At 35.9% G+C, this 16,618-nt stretch overlaps 1 protein-coding gene across 1 annotated transcript in view; it reads right to left on the bottom strand.

Annotated features, from left to right (window-relative positions):
• Positions 1 to 16,618, bottom strand: part of LOC105512793 (isoprenoid synthase domain-containing protein-like) — a 201,173-nt gene that overhangs the window by 179,943 nt on the left and 4,612 nt on the right. Inside the window, exons 3-4 of the mRNA XM_011943408.1 lie at positions 2,364 to 2,456; positions 1,828 to 1,920 (exon numbers count right to left, since the gene is read on the bottom strand). Of these exons, the coding sequence (XP_011798798.1) occupies positions 1,828 to 1,920; positions 2,364 to 2,456 (186 nt within the window). The remainder of the gene's footprint in view (positions 1 to 1,827; positions 1,921 to 2,363; positions 2,457 to 16,618) is intronic.

Genomic DNA, 16,618 nt, shown 5'->3' with positions numbered 1-16,618 from the left:
AAAAAAAAAAAAAAATGTTGGGAAATACTTGGCTGAAACTTAGGAATAAGATTAGAGCTGTGGAAGTTAATTTGGAGCCGTCTCATCCAGAGACAAAATAAAGAGGACCAGACTATTAAATAGAACTAACCTCACATGCCTGCTCAGGGCCTAGCACTGTGATAGAAACTACATTTTGCATTCACTCACTTTCATCCTTATAACAACTTAAGAAGTAGAGTTACTAGCCTTGTTTCTACATCGAGGAAATCAAATCTCAGAACAATTAAGTAACTAGACCAAGAAACAAGTGTTCTGAGTTCAAAGCCTCTGTTATTTTCACAATATTGGACAGTCTCATCAGCATATCTGGGAACATGGGAAAATGAAATTTCTAAGCAAGGAAATGTGGAGAGATGAATAAAAGGCCAAACATAGAGCTTTGAACTTACCTCTATCCTACAGAGCCTCAGAGGCTTCTAATATTGGATATATTCCATATTGTTCCTAAAAAGTTCAATGAAAGCTTCTGTGTTCTATGAAGATCAGTTACAGAAGCAGCTTGGGTTTCAAAATCAGATGCAACCATGAAAGCTATCTTTATGGTATATGATGAAATAAAGAGGCCACTGAATTAATTAAATCTCCCATAGTTGCTCATTTGTTACTACTTGCATTACTCAGTCAAGAATTATTTATATTGCAAATTATCTTTATTCTTTATTACTAATCTTACCTGACAAGAATTAAATTCCCACAGTATGGGATGGGCCTGAGCTTTAGGAACTAGGAAGTTGCTAGGCACTTCTGAGAGTTTAACGTCTGGAACTCCTTCACACAGCAAAATACTACCAAGTATAGATTCCGCTCCTCAGTCAATTTAGAGGGCTTGGGCTCTGATTTTGTTCCTTCCTGACTTTACTGATAGTCCCCTCTGCTATATAGTTTAATGGGCTAATCAAATAAATTCTGAACTAAACGCATACTTTTAGATTTTCATGGAATAATCTCTCCAAAATTTTCCTAGGCCATTCTTCTAGGAATTCTCTTTAATTTGTTGCTTATTCTACTTTTGCTTTCGGTGGAACAGACAAAATGAAACAACCCAAGAATCACTTTTCTTCCACTAGGTTTTTTCCTCACATTAACATCTGGAATGCTTCCCTAATGGGATTCTGATTATATATATATATGTATGTATGTTTTTTTTTGTTTTTTGTTTTTTTTTTCCGCGACAGAGTCTTGTGCTGTCTCCCAGGCTGGAGTGCAGTAGCGCAATTTCGGCTCACTTCAAGCTCCGCCTCCCGAGTTCACGACATTCTCCTGTCTCAGCCTCCCAAGTAGCTGGGACTACAGGCGCCCGCCACCATGCCTGGCTAATATTTTGTATTTTTAGTAGAGACGGGGTTTCACCGTGTTAGCCAGGATGGTCTCGATCTCCTGACCTCGTGATCCGCCCACCTTGGCCTCTCAAAGTGCTGGGATTACAGACGTGAGCCACGGCGCCCAGCCTATTCTGATAATATTTTAAATAAAGCTGTTTTACATTACCAAAACAACAGTTGACTTAAGCTGAATACTTTGCCATTTTAGTGAAGGAAAAAAAAAATGAAATTGGTTGCTGGGTTGAAAAAGATTTCCAAACCTGTGAGTGCAACCAAATGATTGCAATAATAAAGGCATTCAGTCATAGAAGTCATAGCTAGACAGTAAGCAGAGGAATCCACAAAGAAGAGTTTCTTTTGAGTTTGGGTCAGTGCTCTCAATTGGATGAGTTTTTAAAAGTATGTACATTGAGTTACAAAGAAGGAAGCATAAGTGAGAAAAATCTGCATTAATTTCACTTACTGAAACAACAACAACAGGATATAAAATGGAAAGATTACTCTCTTCAAGCATGCTCAGTAACTTCTGGGTTTCTTGAAAATCAGAAGTCATAACCTAAAAGACGAGAAAAATAAAAGGATACGAGAAGACTTTTTAAATGACTTAAAAGTTAATTCAAGAAATAAATGGAGACATTCTGCATAACATTCAAAATATTTATCAAGCTTAGTTTTTAATTTAGAAACAATTTTAAAAGATATCCATAAAGTTATACATGTCAAATTTTGATCTACTAATTGAGTCAAACCTGTCTCTTATTATCTACTTTGGACCAGGTACAAACAGAAAATTGAAAATATTGTCCAAAATACCACTCTTCTCATTATGGGAATTAGCTTGTTAAAAGTATTATTTCTCTTTCAAAGATAAAATCTCCAAAAACATGTAAAAGAACTCATCATAATCTCATATATAAATATTTAAGAATCAAATTAGTTCTCTTCCACATTACGTTTGCTCATATCCTTAAGTGCTTTCAATCATTTGAATTGACTTACATTCACGCAAACAAAATTGTAGCATTGATCTAAGATGATTTGCTGAAGATGTCTGCCAGCAAGACAGAGAGCCTCAGATGTGACTTTTACATGCTAGTAGGAAAAAACAGAAATGAATTCACAAATTAGACCAAACATAAACATCTTTATTACAAAGGAACACATAATTGCTAGAAGAGAGGCACAGAAAGTCAAGGACACTATATTTTTTTAAAAAATTAATACATGCTGAAGTTCATCAGGCTATCAAGAAAAAGTCATTTGAACTATGCTATGAATAATGCATATTTTAGCAAACAACGATATAGAAAATTGTTTCACATAGGAAAAAAATGTAGACATACACAGAATATATTCCGGAACAGGCTAGTAGTCTGGTTTATCTTATACAAATAAATATTGAAGAGCATGTTGAAGGACTAAAAGAGAAAGGTTGCAGAGATGATTGCAGGCATCTGGAAGCACATTAAATAACACAGTTTTAATACAGGGAATAGACTTCACAAAACTGGAAATAACTAGAAATGGGGAAAGCAGTAAGAAATCATCACAACAATATAAGTGAGAGAGAAATAAGACTTAAACTATACAAACTATTCCTAAAACTGTTGGGGAACTTACTTGTACTGCTATAAGTAGTCCCAGATTAGATTAGATTTAGAAAAGAACACATATTATGCAAACTTTGCTAGTAAGATGTTTTTATTCCATATAGCTTAATATTCTAATTAAGCTTAATATTCTAATTAAGCTAATATTCTAATTAGCTTTTTTTAAGATTTTTCTATTATAACAATATGAACAAAAACTTAAGAATTACTAGACATGGGATCTGTGATATCTTTGCTATAATAATTCCACAGGAAATCACATTTCAGTGATTCTTACTGGTATTACATTTAGAATGCTTTACATTTCATAGTTCTAAAAATAATACAATGCTGTTCCTTAGTAAAACATCAAACTCTGTAACTCTATACATTATGTGTTTAGTAGTTTAATTTGCTATAATTTTGACAAAATACTGGAGAATGAGAAAAGAAAGTTTGCAAGGCCTTAGCTTTGCTCTAGAAATTAGTAGGCTATTAAATTTTAAAAATTTTAGTTCAGTTTAAAATTTGTATTGAGCTTAAAGCTCAAAGATCATTAAGAAAAAAGCCAAAAAGTCCATAGTCATCAACAATATATTAACACTACAATAAAAAAGAAACCAGTATCCATTCTGCAATAGTAAGTTTAATAAAGTGGTAACATCTAGATATTATAGGGAGACAATTTTTCAAAAGTCTCTCACGTATTCAAACATTTTCAAAGGCATTAACAGCTAACTTGTTCCATACTTTCTTTGCAAGCATGTTTGTACAAATTGCAGAAATAGAGATATTTCTTCCTAGAACAGATTTAATTTCCAGTAAGATGGGGACATCTCTCTCCCTGGATTAGGCTTACTTGGCATTCCAGAGTTATCTCTTGAGGAGCAGATGGGCTGATTTGCCTGTATAAGGCCAGGGTTTCCTACTATCAAGGTTCTTTTTAAAGAACCCTACTGCCTAGCAACAACTAACCCTAATTGCATCTCTCCATGGAAATTGGAATTCAGAAAAAACCGAGTGCTACATTTTTGTTCTTGCTACTGCTATGGTTGTAATAAATGGTCTTTTCTCTGACACTGTAGTCTCAGATCTTCCACCAGTATCTATGATGCTGTGTCAGGTTGACTTATTTGCATACAAGTAAGATATAGTTTCACATCCTGCCAAGTTTCTGACTTCACAGATATGAAATAAGGCAACCATATCGCCAGATCTTAACTTCAGCAAAGACGCACAAGTGAATTCTGAATTCAGGAAAAAAAAAAAAATCTTAAAGTTTCCTTCTGCATGCAGAGAATGAGAACATGAGGGAGATTCTGATTCAGTTTTTTTTTTTTTTTGAAGTATTAAAATAAATTTCTTCAGGACAGAGTTTGGGATCTTTGAGGACAGAAACATTCATGTTTTTACCACTAGCAAATGCTTAATAATGTTAAAAACAAACAAAACTTTGCCACCAGTTTTTTAAAGAAAAACATCTTGTGTCAAGAAAATAGTATATGTTCTTAGAACGAACAATGTGGAAAAGTTCTTTAAAAATAAAAACTCATCAAAAAATGCTACATAGAAATAATTACTCTGAAAGGTAAATATCATTCCAACAATTCTCTATGAATAATATATGTAGTAACCAGGAAAGACAGATGAAGGACTAAAAGCAAGAATGTTTTATTAAAATGGAATAATATGCATGTCATTTTAAATTATGTAATTGTAGTGAATGCAAACCAAATGCAGTAAAACCAAAAGTATTGCTAAACTTCAGATAATTCATTTCCAGGAAGTTTAATTTCTAAAGGTTAAGAAGAGATGCTATGGGCAGGATAAAGACACTATACTCTTAATAACTCACTTCTTTTTGTAAGTCACTGACTTCCTTCTGTGAGAGAAGGAAAGAGCACATTTTAAGTTCTACCTATAGCCTAGGTCTGGTCAATCATGTTGTTTTAAATCTAAAATGTTTATTATATTCTTATTCTATTTTGTGGCCATAATTAACATTAGACATTATCTACCTTCAAGGAAAGTGACTTAAAATTTTCCCCAATTCTAAATTTTTCATTTAATTCACATTATTAGATGAATATGTACAAGTAGTGGCTTGTTTTGATCTCAATGAAATAATTTTTGCCCCTATTACAAGGTCTGGGAGATCCACGGGAAGGGTTTAGAAGACATCAGCCTGATTATCATCTGCATTTACTTTCTTGACTATTACTTTTAAAAACGTCTGCATTAAGTGGGGCCCCTCATGTTTGTTTGATTACTGTTAATTTTGCTTGTTTTCTATTGTTTTTAAAGCAATGGAGAAGGAAGATTTTTGTGAATAATCTTTATCATATTCACCTGGCTGTCACTATTATTTTTAAGTACTTTAAGGAATTATTTTATTTTTATATGTACATCTTTAGACAAAAGGAGAGTATTCCCTAACCATTAAGAATATTTTAAGTATTCCTAGAAGAGCTTCATTTTTCTCATTAAGAACATGCAATTTTATATACATATTACATGTATATGTGTGTAATTCTCATTAGATTAAATCTAAAGTAGTGACTTTCACATTAAGCCCTTCATAGTCTACTTATATTCTACCTATTCAAATCCTAGCCACCCATTCCACTCTTCAACACAAATATTCTTAAACTCTGAAGAAATTTTTCTCTATTATCACAAATACTGGGCTCATTCAAACCTATGACAACTTCGGCCCATATTGACTTCAATATCTACTTGTTTCTTCAAAGCTGTAATGTATTTATTAAATTAACAATTAATAAGATGTACACTCTTAGAATATATAATGTAGGCCAAGCATGGTGGCTCATGCCTGTCATCCCACCACTTTGGGAGGCCAAGGTGGATGGCTCACCTGAGGTCAGGAGTTCAAGACCAGCCTGGCCAAGATGGTGAAACCCCATCTCTACTAAAAATACAAATATTAGCCGGGTGTAGTGGTAGATGCCTGTAATCCCAGCTACTCGGGAGGCTGAGGCAGAGAATTACTTGAACCTGGGAGGCAGAGGTTGCAGTGAGCTGAGTCACGCCACTGCACTCCAGCCTGGGCAACAGGGTGAAACTCCATCTCAAAAAAAAAAAAAAAAAAATGTACAATATAGATATATGGAAAGCACAATGCCCAGCCACATAGTGTTATTGTAATTGTAATTAAAATATATTTGTTCGGTTACATGATACATTTAAAACTGCACTTAAAGTCAGTCTTCAGCTAATTGCCCATAGACTAAGACAGAAATGCATACACAATATTTACATAAAAGTTATCAAATATTAGTATTTTTGTACTCTTGAAAAACCAAACTATATCTTTTTTCTTCTTGAAATTGAGACTCTTAATTGTTCCCAGTTCAGTGTAGTTCTTTTAGTCATACTGCTTTCCTCCCAACCAGAAAACAATCAACATTTTCCATGCTTCAGTAAAGAAACTTAGATTTTACCTAAATATAGCAAAGGTATCTGTGACACTTTTAATCAACAAAGACCACATTAGACAACGCTATTAGGTTGTTTATTAAAAAAAAAAAAAAAGTCCTATGGCATCATCATACGCTGTCATTCCTGATGTTTCCACACTCAAACACAACAAATGGAACAATCTGCTGGCTAGAACTTCTTCTGTAAATATTTTGGTTCAAAGGACATTTAAACAAAATTTAAAACAACCTTCCAATGTGTTCAGTAAATTAAAGTACAACAACAAAAAATCAAACTTTCCTTACATCATAACAAGTAAGAGTTTAGGAAAGATTTACCAAAAACTAAATGCAAACATCTGTGTATTCACAATATTAATACTATATAAAGCATGGATATTAGGAATAAAGATGGATTGTCAAAAATGTTTTCATTTCAAAAAGCATGAAGGCCTAACTAAGGCTGAAAGGTTTTGGTTCAATTCCCATGAGTCAGAGGTTCAACCTCTATGTGTTTCTGAAAAGTCAATCATCTTTTTACAGAAAAAGTTGGCTGGGTCATCTCTGAGTCTGAATCTGCCAACTTCTAGCCTCTCTACCATTCAAACAATGGCACTAATATAGGTATAAACAAGTGACTTGTAGAGAGATGTATTTTCTTTCCACTCTGTGAACATGTCAACAATTAACATCCCTTTTTGTCTATCTAGCATTCAGCATTTACTATTTCTTAGAATAAGCTTTTAAGCTTTTTTGTATGTGTGTGTATGTGTGTTGTAAAGTGTATGGACTCTGGTACCAAGATCACTGGGTTTGAATCTATCTCCAGAACATTGTTGCTGTGTGACTTTGGGTAAGCTACATAAGCCCTGTGGCTCAGTTTACTCCTCAGTAAAATGAGTACATCATAGAAGTGATATGAGGATTGGCTAAGTTAGTATGTGAAGGGTAAGGGTTAACTTTTCCAAGATGTCTTCTCTATAGCTTGTCCTCGTAGAAGGCTTTAAAGAAGTCAATCCTGGTAAAGTTGTGAGCTAATAAATAAATTGGGTTACCAGTCAGCTAGGTTGTAGAAGCTATAGCCTGCTAACCATGAATCATAAGCTGGTGGATCATACCAGTGGCCCTCCACTTCATGACCTGCCAGCATAGGACTTTAACCCTAGCTAGCTGGTCATACTAAAGCAGGTTTGATACTCTCCCAATCCCAGACACTGGGTAGACAGAATAGTACTATAACCAAGGTTCTGAGACATTGCACTGCTATTGGATCCCAATCTCTTATCACACAAGAGAGTGGTGCTTCCCTCACTATGCAACTTAAAAGTCCCAGCACAAAGACTGGAGTCTAACATTCAGCCCGGAAGATCCATCTGCAGTGCTACATAATGCAGTGGACACTGCCTCTGTCTGAGTCCAAGGACTTTTCCCAACAACTGCTGTTCTAGAAAGTCTAAAGTCTAACGTGTATGCTGTCAAGTCATTCATCTTTGAATATATGTAAAGACCCAATAACATTCATGTTTTGGGTCACCTAATGCACAGTGCTATATTAAATGCTTGCTGTTTTAACTCTACTCACTTCTTAACTTCCACTTTTAGAGGACCCTTTAAATCGTATCTCCATTATCCCTTTACATTTAATATATTGTATTTATTGAGGCTTTATAACTTTCCAGAATCTGTGCTAAATACTTTCAACAATTATCTTGTTAAAACTGCATAGTACACCTATGCACGGGCAGGTATTATCATCCTCATGTTATAGATAAAGCAGCACAGGCACAAAAGTTTAATCTAAGATTACACAGCCAGTAAGGGGCTAGCACTCAGACTCAGACCTGTTGAAACTCCCCGGTCCACATACATAACCTCCAAAGCACACTGGACATCAGTGCTACTCTAGTTACTATTACCTTGTCACAGACATCACAAGACCCTTACCCAGAGAGGAGTAATTCTACATGTCCCAAAGTTAACTCCAGGGGGAAGGGGTGTGGGGGAGGAACATGTATTCTGGAGGAAGTCAGTTAAGTACTAACAATCTTAATTGCCAGTATACACATTCCCTTAACGGTGATGTTTCTGGGTCCTGTATAGGGTAGAAAGTACTTAAGAAGTGTCCTCCAATTTCAGTCTTCAGATCTGATTTCGAAGTAATATCAAGTGCTTCTGACCCACTACATTAAACGTGTGCTGAGTAGTTGGTGGTAGAAGACATTATTATGGTAAGTCTTCCTTTGTGCATCCCTCTCTCACTGTTAAAACTCATGTTGGAAACCAACTATTCTTCTGATGCAACATTACAAGGACCATGGAATGGAAAATGACAAGCTCTAATGCTAATGAACCTTGAGCACCTAACACAAATAATTTAAAGCTCCTGTTTTTTTTTTTATTATTATTTTATTTTTTGAGACAGGGTTTTGCTCTGTCACCTATGCTGGAATGCAGTGGTGTCATCTTGGCTCACTGCAACCTCCGCCTCTTGGGTTCAAGCGATTCTCCTGCCTCAGCCTCCCAAGTAGCTGGGATTACAGGTGCCCCCCACCATGCCTGGCTAATTTTTGTATTTTTAGTAGAATCGGGCTTTCACCATGTTGGCCAAGCTGGTCTCAAATCTCTGACCTCAGGTGATCCACCTGCCTCAACCTCCCAAAGTGCTTGGATTACAGGCATGAGCCACCACACCCAGCCCTGTTTTATTATACATCCAAAGTTGTCTGGTATCAACACAAAGTGTAAACCTGATCCTTTTTCTGTTGACCTTTCATGACAGATTATACTATAACTAAAAGATAATGTATAGTAGATGGGAAATGACTGGCATTAACTCATAAATCACGTTTGGCAAGCATGTTCTGTCCTATTAGCGGAAATCACTAATGATACGTGAAAAAGATATAAACAGTAACATGATCCCTTTATATGTATTAGTAATGCAAAAAACATTTGCAAGCTGAGAACTGGCAAGTTAAAATGAACAAATCCTATCTGTCTTAATTAAAAATAAAACAAGGTCACAAAGAACAGAGTATCTTAGCCATTGATGGATTAATATAATTTCATTCATTTGACCAATATTTATTGATAGCTACAAGCTAGACACTAAATTGTATACTGAGACCATGTCAATGACTAGACAGGTTTCTGCCTTCAAGAAGTTTATAGCCTAATGGGAAAATGAAATAAATTTTAGATGTGAGTTTCTCGAATTTCAATGTCCATGGGAATTCCTGAGAATCCTGTTAGAAATGCAGATTTTAGGCCGGGCGCGGTGGCTCAAGCCTGTAATCCCAGCACTTTGGGAGGCCGAGATGGGCGGATCACAAGGTCAGGAGATCGAGACCATCCTGGCTAACACGGTGAAACCCTGTCTCTACTAAAAAATACAAAAAACTAGCCGGGCGAGGTGGCGGGCGCCTGTAATCCCAGCTACTCGGGAGGCTGAGGCAGGAGAATGGCATAAGCCTGGGAGGCGGAGCTTGCAGTGAGCTGAGATCCGGCCACTGCACTCCAGCCTGGGCGACAGAGCGAGACTCCGTCTCAAAAAAATAAAAATAAAAAATAAAAAAAAAAGAAACGCAGATTTTAATTCTTTTAGATTTGGGGTAAAGAATAAACATTTCTAAGAAGCTTCCAGTTGATACTGATATAACTGTTGCCTGGATCACACTTTGAGCCAGAACAAGGTTCTATCATTTGAATCCACATTAATCTAAAAGCCCTCTCTCATTTTGAGTAGATATTTACTGAGGAGTATGTCCTCATCTAGCAAATGAAAGACAATTGCAACCTTACTGAACCAAAGCCATTGCCTTTATCTTTATTACATCTATTGGTATGGCAAACATAAATGACTAACATTAAACAATTCATTAATTCAACTTTTTTCCTTCAAATTCTTGCTAAGTTTACAACATAATTTAATTTAAATGCATAAAGTTTTTATTTTTCCTAATAAAGACGCTGCCTAAATGTAGTCTGCCTTCAGAATCGGTTGGTTCCACAGCTAAGGATTCGAGCATGAGTCAAAAACATTTGAAAAATAAAAATAAATAATAAAAAGACAAATTTATAAAAATACAGTGTAACTATATAGCATTTATATTGTATTAGAGACTGTATGTAATCTGAAGATGATTTAACATATATAGAAAGATGTATACAGGTTATATGTAAATACTATTTCATTTTATGTAAGGGATTAGAGCACCCATAAATTGTGGCATTTGTAGAGCAGAAAGGTAGATCCTGGAACCCCCCTCTAAATCGAGGGACAACTGTATATAGAAGTACAATTGCAGCCTGTTTCCATATTAAAATCATGTGATGATAAAATGACAATCACTTAAATGACATGATTGACATTGTACTGTAAATGTGACAATTGTTCTCAAAATGTCTAGATAAGAAATATTAAAAAGGTTCTCAACAATCTCCATTTTCCACCTCATTTTTACAAAATGATAGAAAATAAAGAAAATTAAAATCAGCTATAATATGTATGAACAGCTTACTGAAGAGTTCTTTCACATGTAATCCCAAGAAAATCATGCAATAGTTTTTCAACTAATATTCAAACATCATCCCAATATTTGTTCAATCTGAAAACTGCCATCAACCTATGTAATAAGCAAACTATTTTTCATTAAGGTATATTCCTCTTGTATGAGTACTTGCAATATTTATACATAAAATTTCCCTCTCATACAACTTTCCCATTATGACTTATTAGTAGCCTGTAGAATATACATTGTTTAGCTTAGAGGTTCAAAATATTTTAAAAATACTAAGGATAAATTACATTTTGAACAAAAACTCGATCATGTGACTTGTTTCAGAATTATGTATATACCATAGAATTTTTTTAACAGTACATTTCTAGACAATATAAAAAACAGATTCAAATATCAACATAGAATCTTACTGCAAATTCTACAGAATACATTTTTAAAATATTACTTATGGATTATCTTCTTCACTCCAGTAAGAAGGTCCCCTCTGCAGTGCTCATTTCTCCATCACTGTCTTTCTTTCCTGACAGAAGGCTGCTCACCACCAATTTCATCACTGTTGCTAACTCCAGCTCATCTAATCTCTGCAACATCTGCTACCAACACCTTCTCTTCCCTCTTTTTGTGAACATAGTTTTATCTTCTGGTTAGAAAATCAGTTCGACCTTCTTGGGTATGCTTTGTGTTTGAAACTCTTCTCCACTGGTCCCACGATTGATGGATGGCCAGAGGCTACCTCTTTATCTCCAGCAACATATTTGGCTGTTGGCCAGGTAGAGAGGTACTACAGAAGCTTGCTAGTTCATCATGCTCTCATCTTTAACCACAACTATTTATCTGGCTCCTTCCATCTCCACAGCACTATGTGAGGGATCAGTGATAAGAGATGGTGAAAGAGATGTGCAAATGGATAAATAATAAGCAGGAGATGCAGAATGACACAACTATTGATGAGTAATTTAGGAGATCTAATAACTAAAAAAAAGATTGGGGACAACTTCATGGAAAGAGTAATCAATTAAGCCTTGAAACATAAAATTGACAAATAGAGAAGGCATGCAATCCAGTAGAATAGAGTGCAAGAGTTAGAAGACTAATCATTTCAAAACATGTTGAGCCACAACAGCAATAGCATTGTGACAAAAAAAGTTCAGTGTAGAGAGCAGATCTTAAATGACGGATCAAGCTGTATAGACTTTTTTTTCCCCTCATATGCTGAATAGTCATTTAAGGTATATAATGCCAACGTAAGAGAGAAAGATAAAGATTTTTTTTTTTAACACAAGTTGTAGGTCTTGGAAAGAAGGTCTCTGGTAACAAGGTAACGAATAATTTACTGTGGTTATAAGCTCAAAGTGGTATATTTAATTCAGTTGTCCCAGAACCACCAAAACCTTGGAACCATTGTTTAGCTAAAGCTACCAGAACAACAAAATAATCTATTTTGTGGCATTATGAAGTAAAATTATACTACATGCAAACACTTGACATAAAATACATTTCCAAACTCAATTATTAGGGATAACATAAGCATAAAAAGATGCTTTGCAGACATCATGTATTCTATAACTGGAGAAAAAAAATTTAATGAAATGAAGTGAAATCACTGAGTTCTGAAACTACATCTCAATTTAAATAGCATAAGTAATTTAGTATATAACATTCTTCAAAATCAATTGCTGATGGTTAACTATAATCTACATACAAAAACAACTCTGGCAACTTTTTATATCTATTTTCCTCTAAACATATTTACTTTGTGTGTAAAATCAAAAAAATTCCTGAATTAAAGGCTAAGATTTGACTTTATGAATACATGCACAAAAATTGATGGTGGCTGGTTTCTGTTTTTATTTCAAAAGCTTAGTATAATAGTTGTCCAGAACTTGTAAGCAATGACCTCATTTCTAAGCTGACAAGATGCAAAAGACCGCTTTTACAGATTAACCATCTGGTTCCTTTAGGAAGAGTAATATTTCAACAGGTTCCTGTATTTCAAGACTATAAACAATTAAAAAGATGAAGATATGTGAAACATACAAAGAAAAAAATAGAGAAAACAGTATTTAAAGCAAATCATCCTAGCTCCCTCAAATAATATTTTAAAACCATGACAATCAGGTTATTAACATAAACTGTTAATTTTACTTAATACAACATGAATGTAATTCATACCACCTTCTGCAGCTAGGTGGTCTATCATTTTGGAGTTTCTTTCCACCTCTGGAGAATTGCTCAGGAAATCTGGCTAACATACCAAATAAACCAAATGAATTTAATAAGATGGGTTTTGGCTAGTTTCTGTATTCTTGTATACACATGCATGCACCACATAAATGTGGCACCATTCAGAGTGAGAGGCGAAGAGAAAAAAGGTAGCTTTCCAGTGTTATTTCATTGTTATTGATTATACAGTATTCAGGTGCAAACAAATGAAAAGCCTGTATATTCAGACTAAATATAATACATATCAAAATTAGCATAAAATAACTGTTTTGGATAGGTCTTAGGATACTGCTGTGGCTTAATTTGCTCTGTTTATCTTCTCTCTGCTTTTCTTTATTGCATGTGCTATTTTTGATGTTTTGTTTGACTGATATGTCATACAGGGAACTTACTGAGGTCTATAATAAAAGGCATAGATCCATACACTGGACACAACCTTGAGGGCATAAGAAAAAAAAAAAAATAAAACTAAGTACCATAGAACAGCCTCAACAAAATCAAAGCATGCTTTACACATGATTTTCAGTTACACCCTGCTTGTCATTTGTGATTACTCAAAACAATAATTAAATTATGTGCTCCAGGAAACAGGAAGGAGTGGATAACCAAAATACACGAAAAGCCCCTACAGTCCCTGTTTGTTAAGAGCATAGATCAGCATTCTTTAGGAGTTCTGTTCTTTTATTACAGGAGTGAATATTGGGTTGAACCCACTTATATGCATTTAAGGTAACATGATGTATGAAAACAAATGCTGCAGAGGTTTCCACTGTAGAACTGTACTTTGAAGAGGGAGCAGCCAGAATAATCTTCTTGTAAAGATAAACTGGATCATGTCATTTTCAGATAAAGTCTTCTCTCACTTCATTTTCCCCTTAAAACAATATATAAATGATAATAGTAGCAATGGTAACAGTAGGAGTGGTGAACTCAACATAAAAAGCCTACAAGGCTGTCTCTGGGTCTGTCCCCAGCTCTTTTCTTGTCTCCTGCTACTCCCACTTCCACTCCATTTCCATCTCCAACCACAGACGCTTTCTTTCTGTGCCCCAGTGAAGCTCTTTATGTGCCTTTCACATACTGTTACTTCTGGTTTGTTCTTTAAATCGATAATTATTATCCTTAAAGGCTTAAGTTAAATACTACGTCTGCCAAGACATTTCACTTACTGCCTTCCACTCCCAATCTAAGTCACTTTCTCTGGCTCTCTTATATAAGCACAGTTAGGTTTTCCTTAGAATATTCATCACAATTTGACATTTTAATTTGCATTCATTTACTTTTTTATCCCCAACTGGACAATATGCTCCTTGGAAATAGGAAATCATACTTGTTCAGTTCAACTCCCCATATCTAGTGAGTATATCATGATAGGCATTTATTATTTGGTAAATAAACTAGAGAATTTAGGAATAATCACATCTTCCTACTTATAAATTCCTTACTACTTTCAGTTCAGTATATAGTATAAACCATTTTGGATATTTACTGAAAATTGGGAAGAAGTGAGAGAGGTCCCTTTACAACTGTCTACCACCCTGATCTATCTCTGGAGAGCTCTATCTCCAAAGCTGGTAAGGTCTGTGAAATACTTCAAACTGCTGAGGAAAATGGAAGAGGAAAATATCAAGACTGACAGCAAAGGCTTGTCCTTTAAGAATCAGTGAAAAGTGCCTGCGAATGGGGGAAGAAGGAGAGGTGCCTCTCCCCAAGTTAGCTCTTTACTTAACTTTTTAACAACCTCGTCCAGGTATTTGGTGTTCATCATTAAAGTTAGATGTTTGGTTCACCTGTAAGGTATGTTGCAAAATTCTAGTGCAGATAATTACAATAAACATATCCAATCTTTTCCCTTAATTTCAAAGGAAAACATTTTTTCTTTTCATGTTAACAAAACAATCCTCCCATTATGTGTTGAGAAGCTCCACACCCACACTGATCTGCCCTACAGATGCCAGGATTTCAATAGTGGTGACATCATCCTTTTTACACATTCCTTTCAAAGTAGGATGAAAGCTTTGAGAGGTGAAAATGTTAGAATACATTGCATCTTGTGTTTGTAAGTTATTAAGCTGAAAAATGTCATGAGATAAATTTACCTTCATAAAGGAAGAGAAAAAGTATATAAAACTAGATAAATTCTTTCCCAAGGGGATGTCTTTCAGACATTAGGTATTAGCCCTTTGTCAAACTTAAAAATCTCAGTCTTTTATCTCACCTTTCCTTAGAAGAATATTAATTAGTAGAGACCATTTTGAGTCAACTAGCATCTATATTCACTAGTTACATGATCTTAGGCAAATCAAACTGCAAGTTTCCATATTTCTATTTGTAAAACAAAAGGAGGAAATCATAGGATTATTTTAAAGAGAAAAGAACTGCATAGTACTGATACAGACAGGAGGCAGGGAAATACTGAGTAGAAGAAGGCAGTCTCTGGTGAGGGCCACACCCTTAAGCCTGGGTACTGTGGCCCAAAGTGAGAACATGCATTCCTGTTTTCCCACTCAAATGCTGCTTTTTGGACTGCCCTGCCTCCCATCCTGTACCCATAAAAAACCCCAGGCTCCACTAGCAGAGTGGTGTCAGAGGGGCAGCAGAGTGGAACAGAAGAGGCTAGAAGAGAAGCAGTAGTTGTGAAAAAGAAGCAGTTTGACTTCAGAGGGACAGCTTGAAGGTGAGATTTCAGAAGGACGGCTTGACGGTAGGACCTCAGAGAAGAGTTCAGCAGGGACAGCCAAACTCCAGGGGAAGACCACCTTTCCACTCCATCCCCTTTCCAGCACCCCATCCCACTGAAAGCCACTTCCACTCCTCAATAAAATCCTCCACATTCAACACCCTTCAATTAACTAATGTAGCCTGATTCCTCCTAGACGCGGAACAAGAACTCTGATACCGAGAGGGCTGGTGCAAAAGGCTGTCATCCTGACCCTCCACTGAGCTGTTAAACACTTAAGCTGTTTGTAGAGAGCAAAGGTAAAAGAGCACAACGTAACACAGGTCTTCTGGGGCTTCAGGGGGCATGGATATCCCACTAGATGCTGTCATGGAGCCACATGAAGTTCTATTCCTGCCAGCGTGCCCAGAAGCACTTGTCCTGGCCCCTATACCTGCTCACCTGCATGCTCCCCCATCCCATGAGAGGTTAAGAGGTTAATGAGCCAATCCCTTAGCCAGTCCTACGAAGGGGTCAGGGAAACTACCCATTTCAGTACTACTCCTGACACTCCATAATCAGTGTTGTGATTGTTTCTTTTTCTTTCTTAAAAAATTTTAATTTAATTTAATTTAATTTTTTGAGATGGAGTCTCTCTCTGTCGCCCAGGCTGGAGTGCAGAGGTGTGATCTCAGCTCACTGCAAGCTCTGCCTCCTGGGTTCATGCCATTCTCCTGCCTCAGCCTCCCAAGTAGCTGGGACTACAGGCGCCCACCACCACGCCCGGCTAATTTTTTGTATTTTTAATAGAGACGGGGTTTCACCA

The sequence above is a fragment of the Colobus angolensis genome, unplaced genomic scaffold (assembly GCF_000951035.1).
Source record: "Colobus angolensis palliatus isolate OR3802 unplaced genomic scaffold, Cang.pa_1.0 Scaffold104, whole genome shotgun sequence".
Lineage (NCBI taxonomy): Eukaryota > Metazoa > Chordata > Mammalia > Primates > Cercopithecidae > Colobus > Colobus angolensis.
Note: the sequence above shows the minus strand (reverse complement) of the source record. Positions and strands in the feature narration are given on the sequence as shown.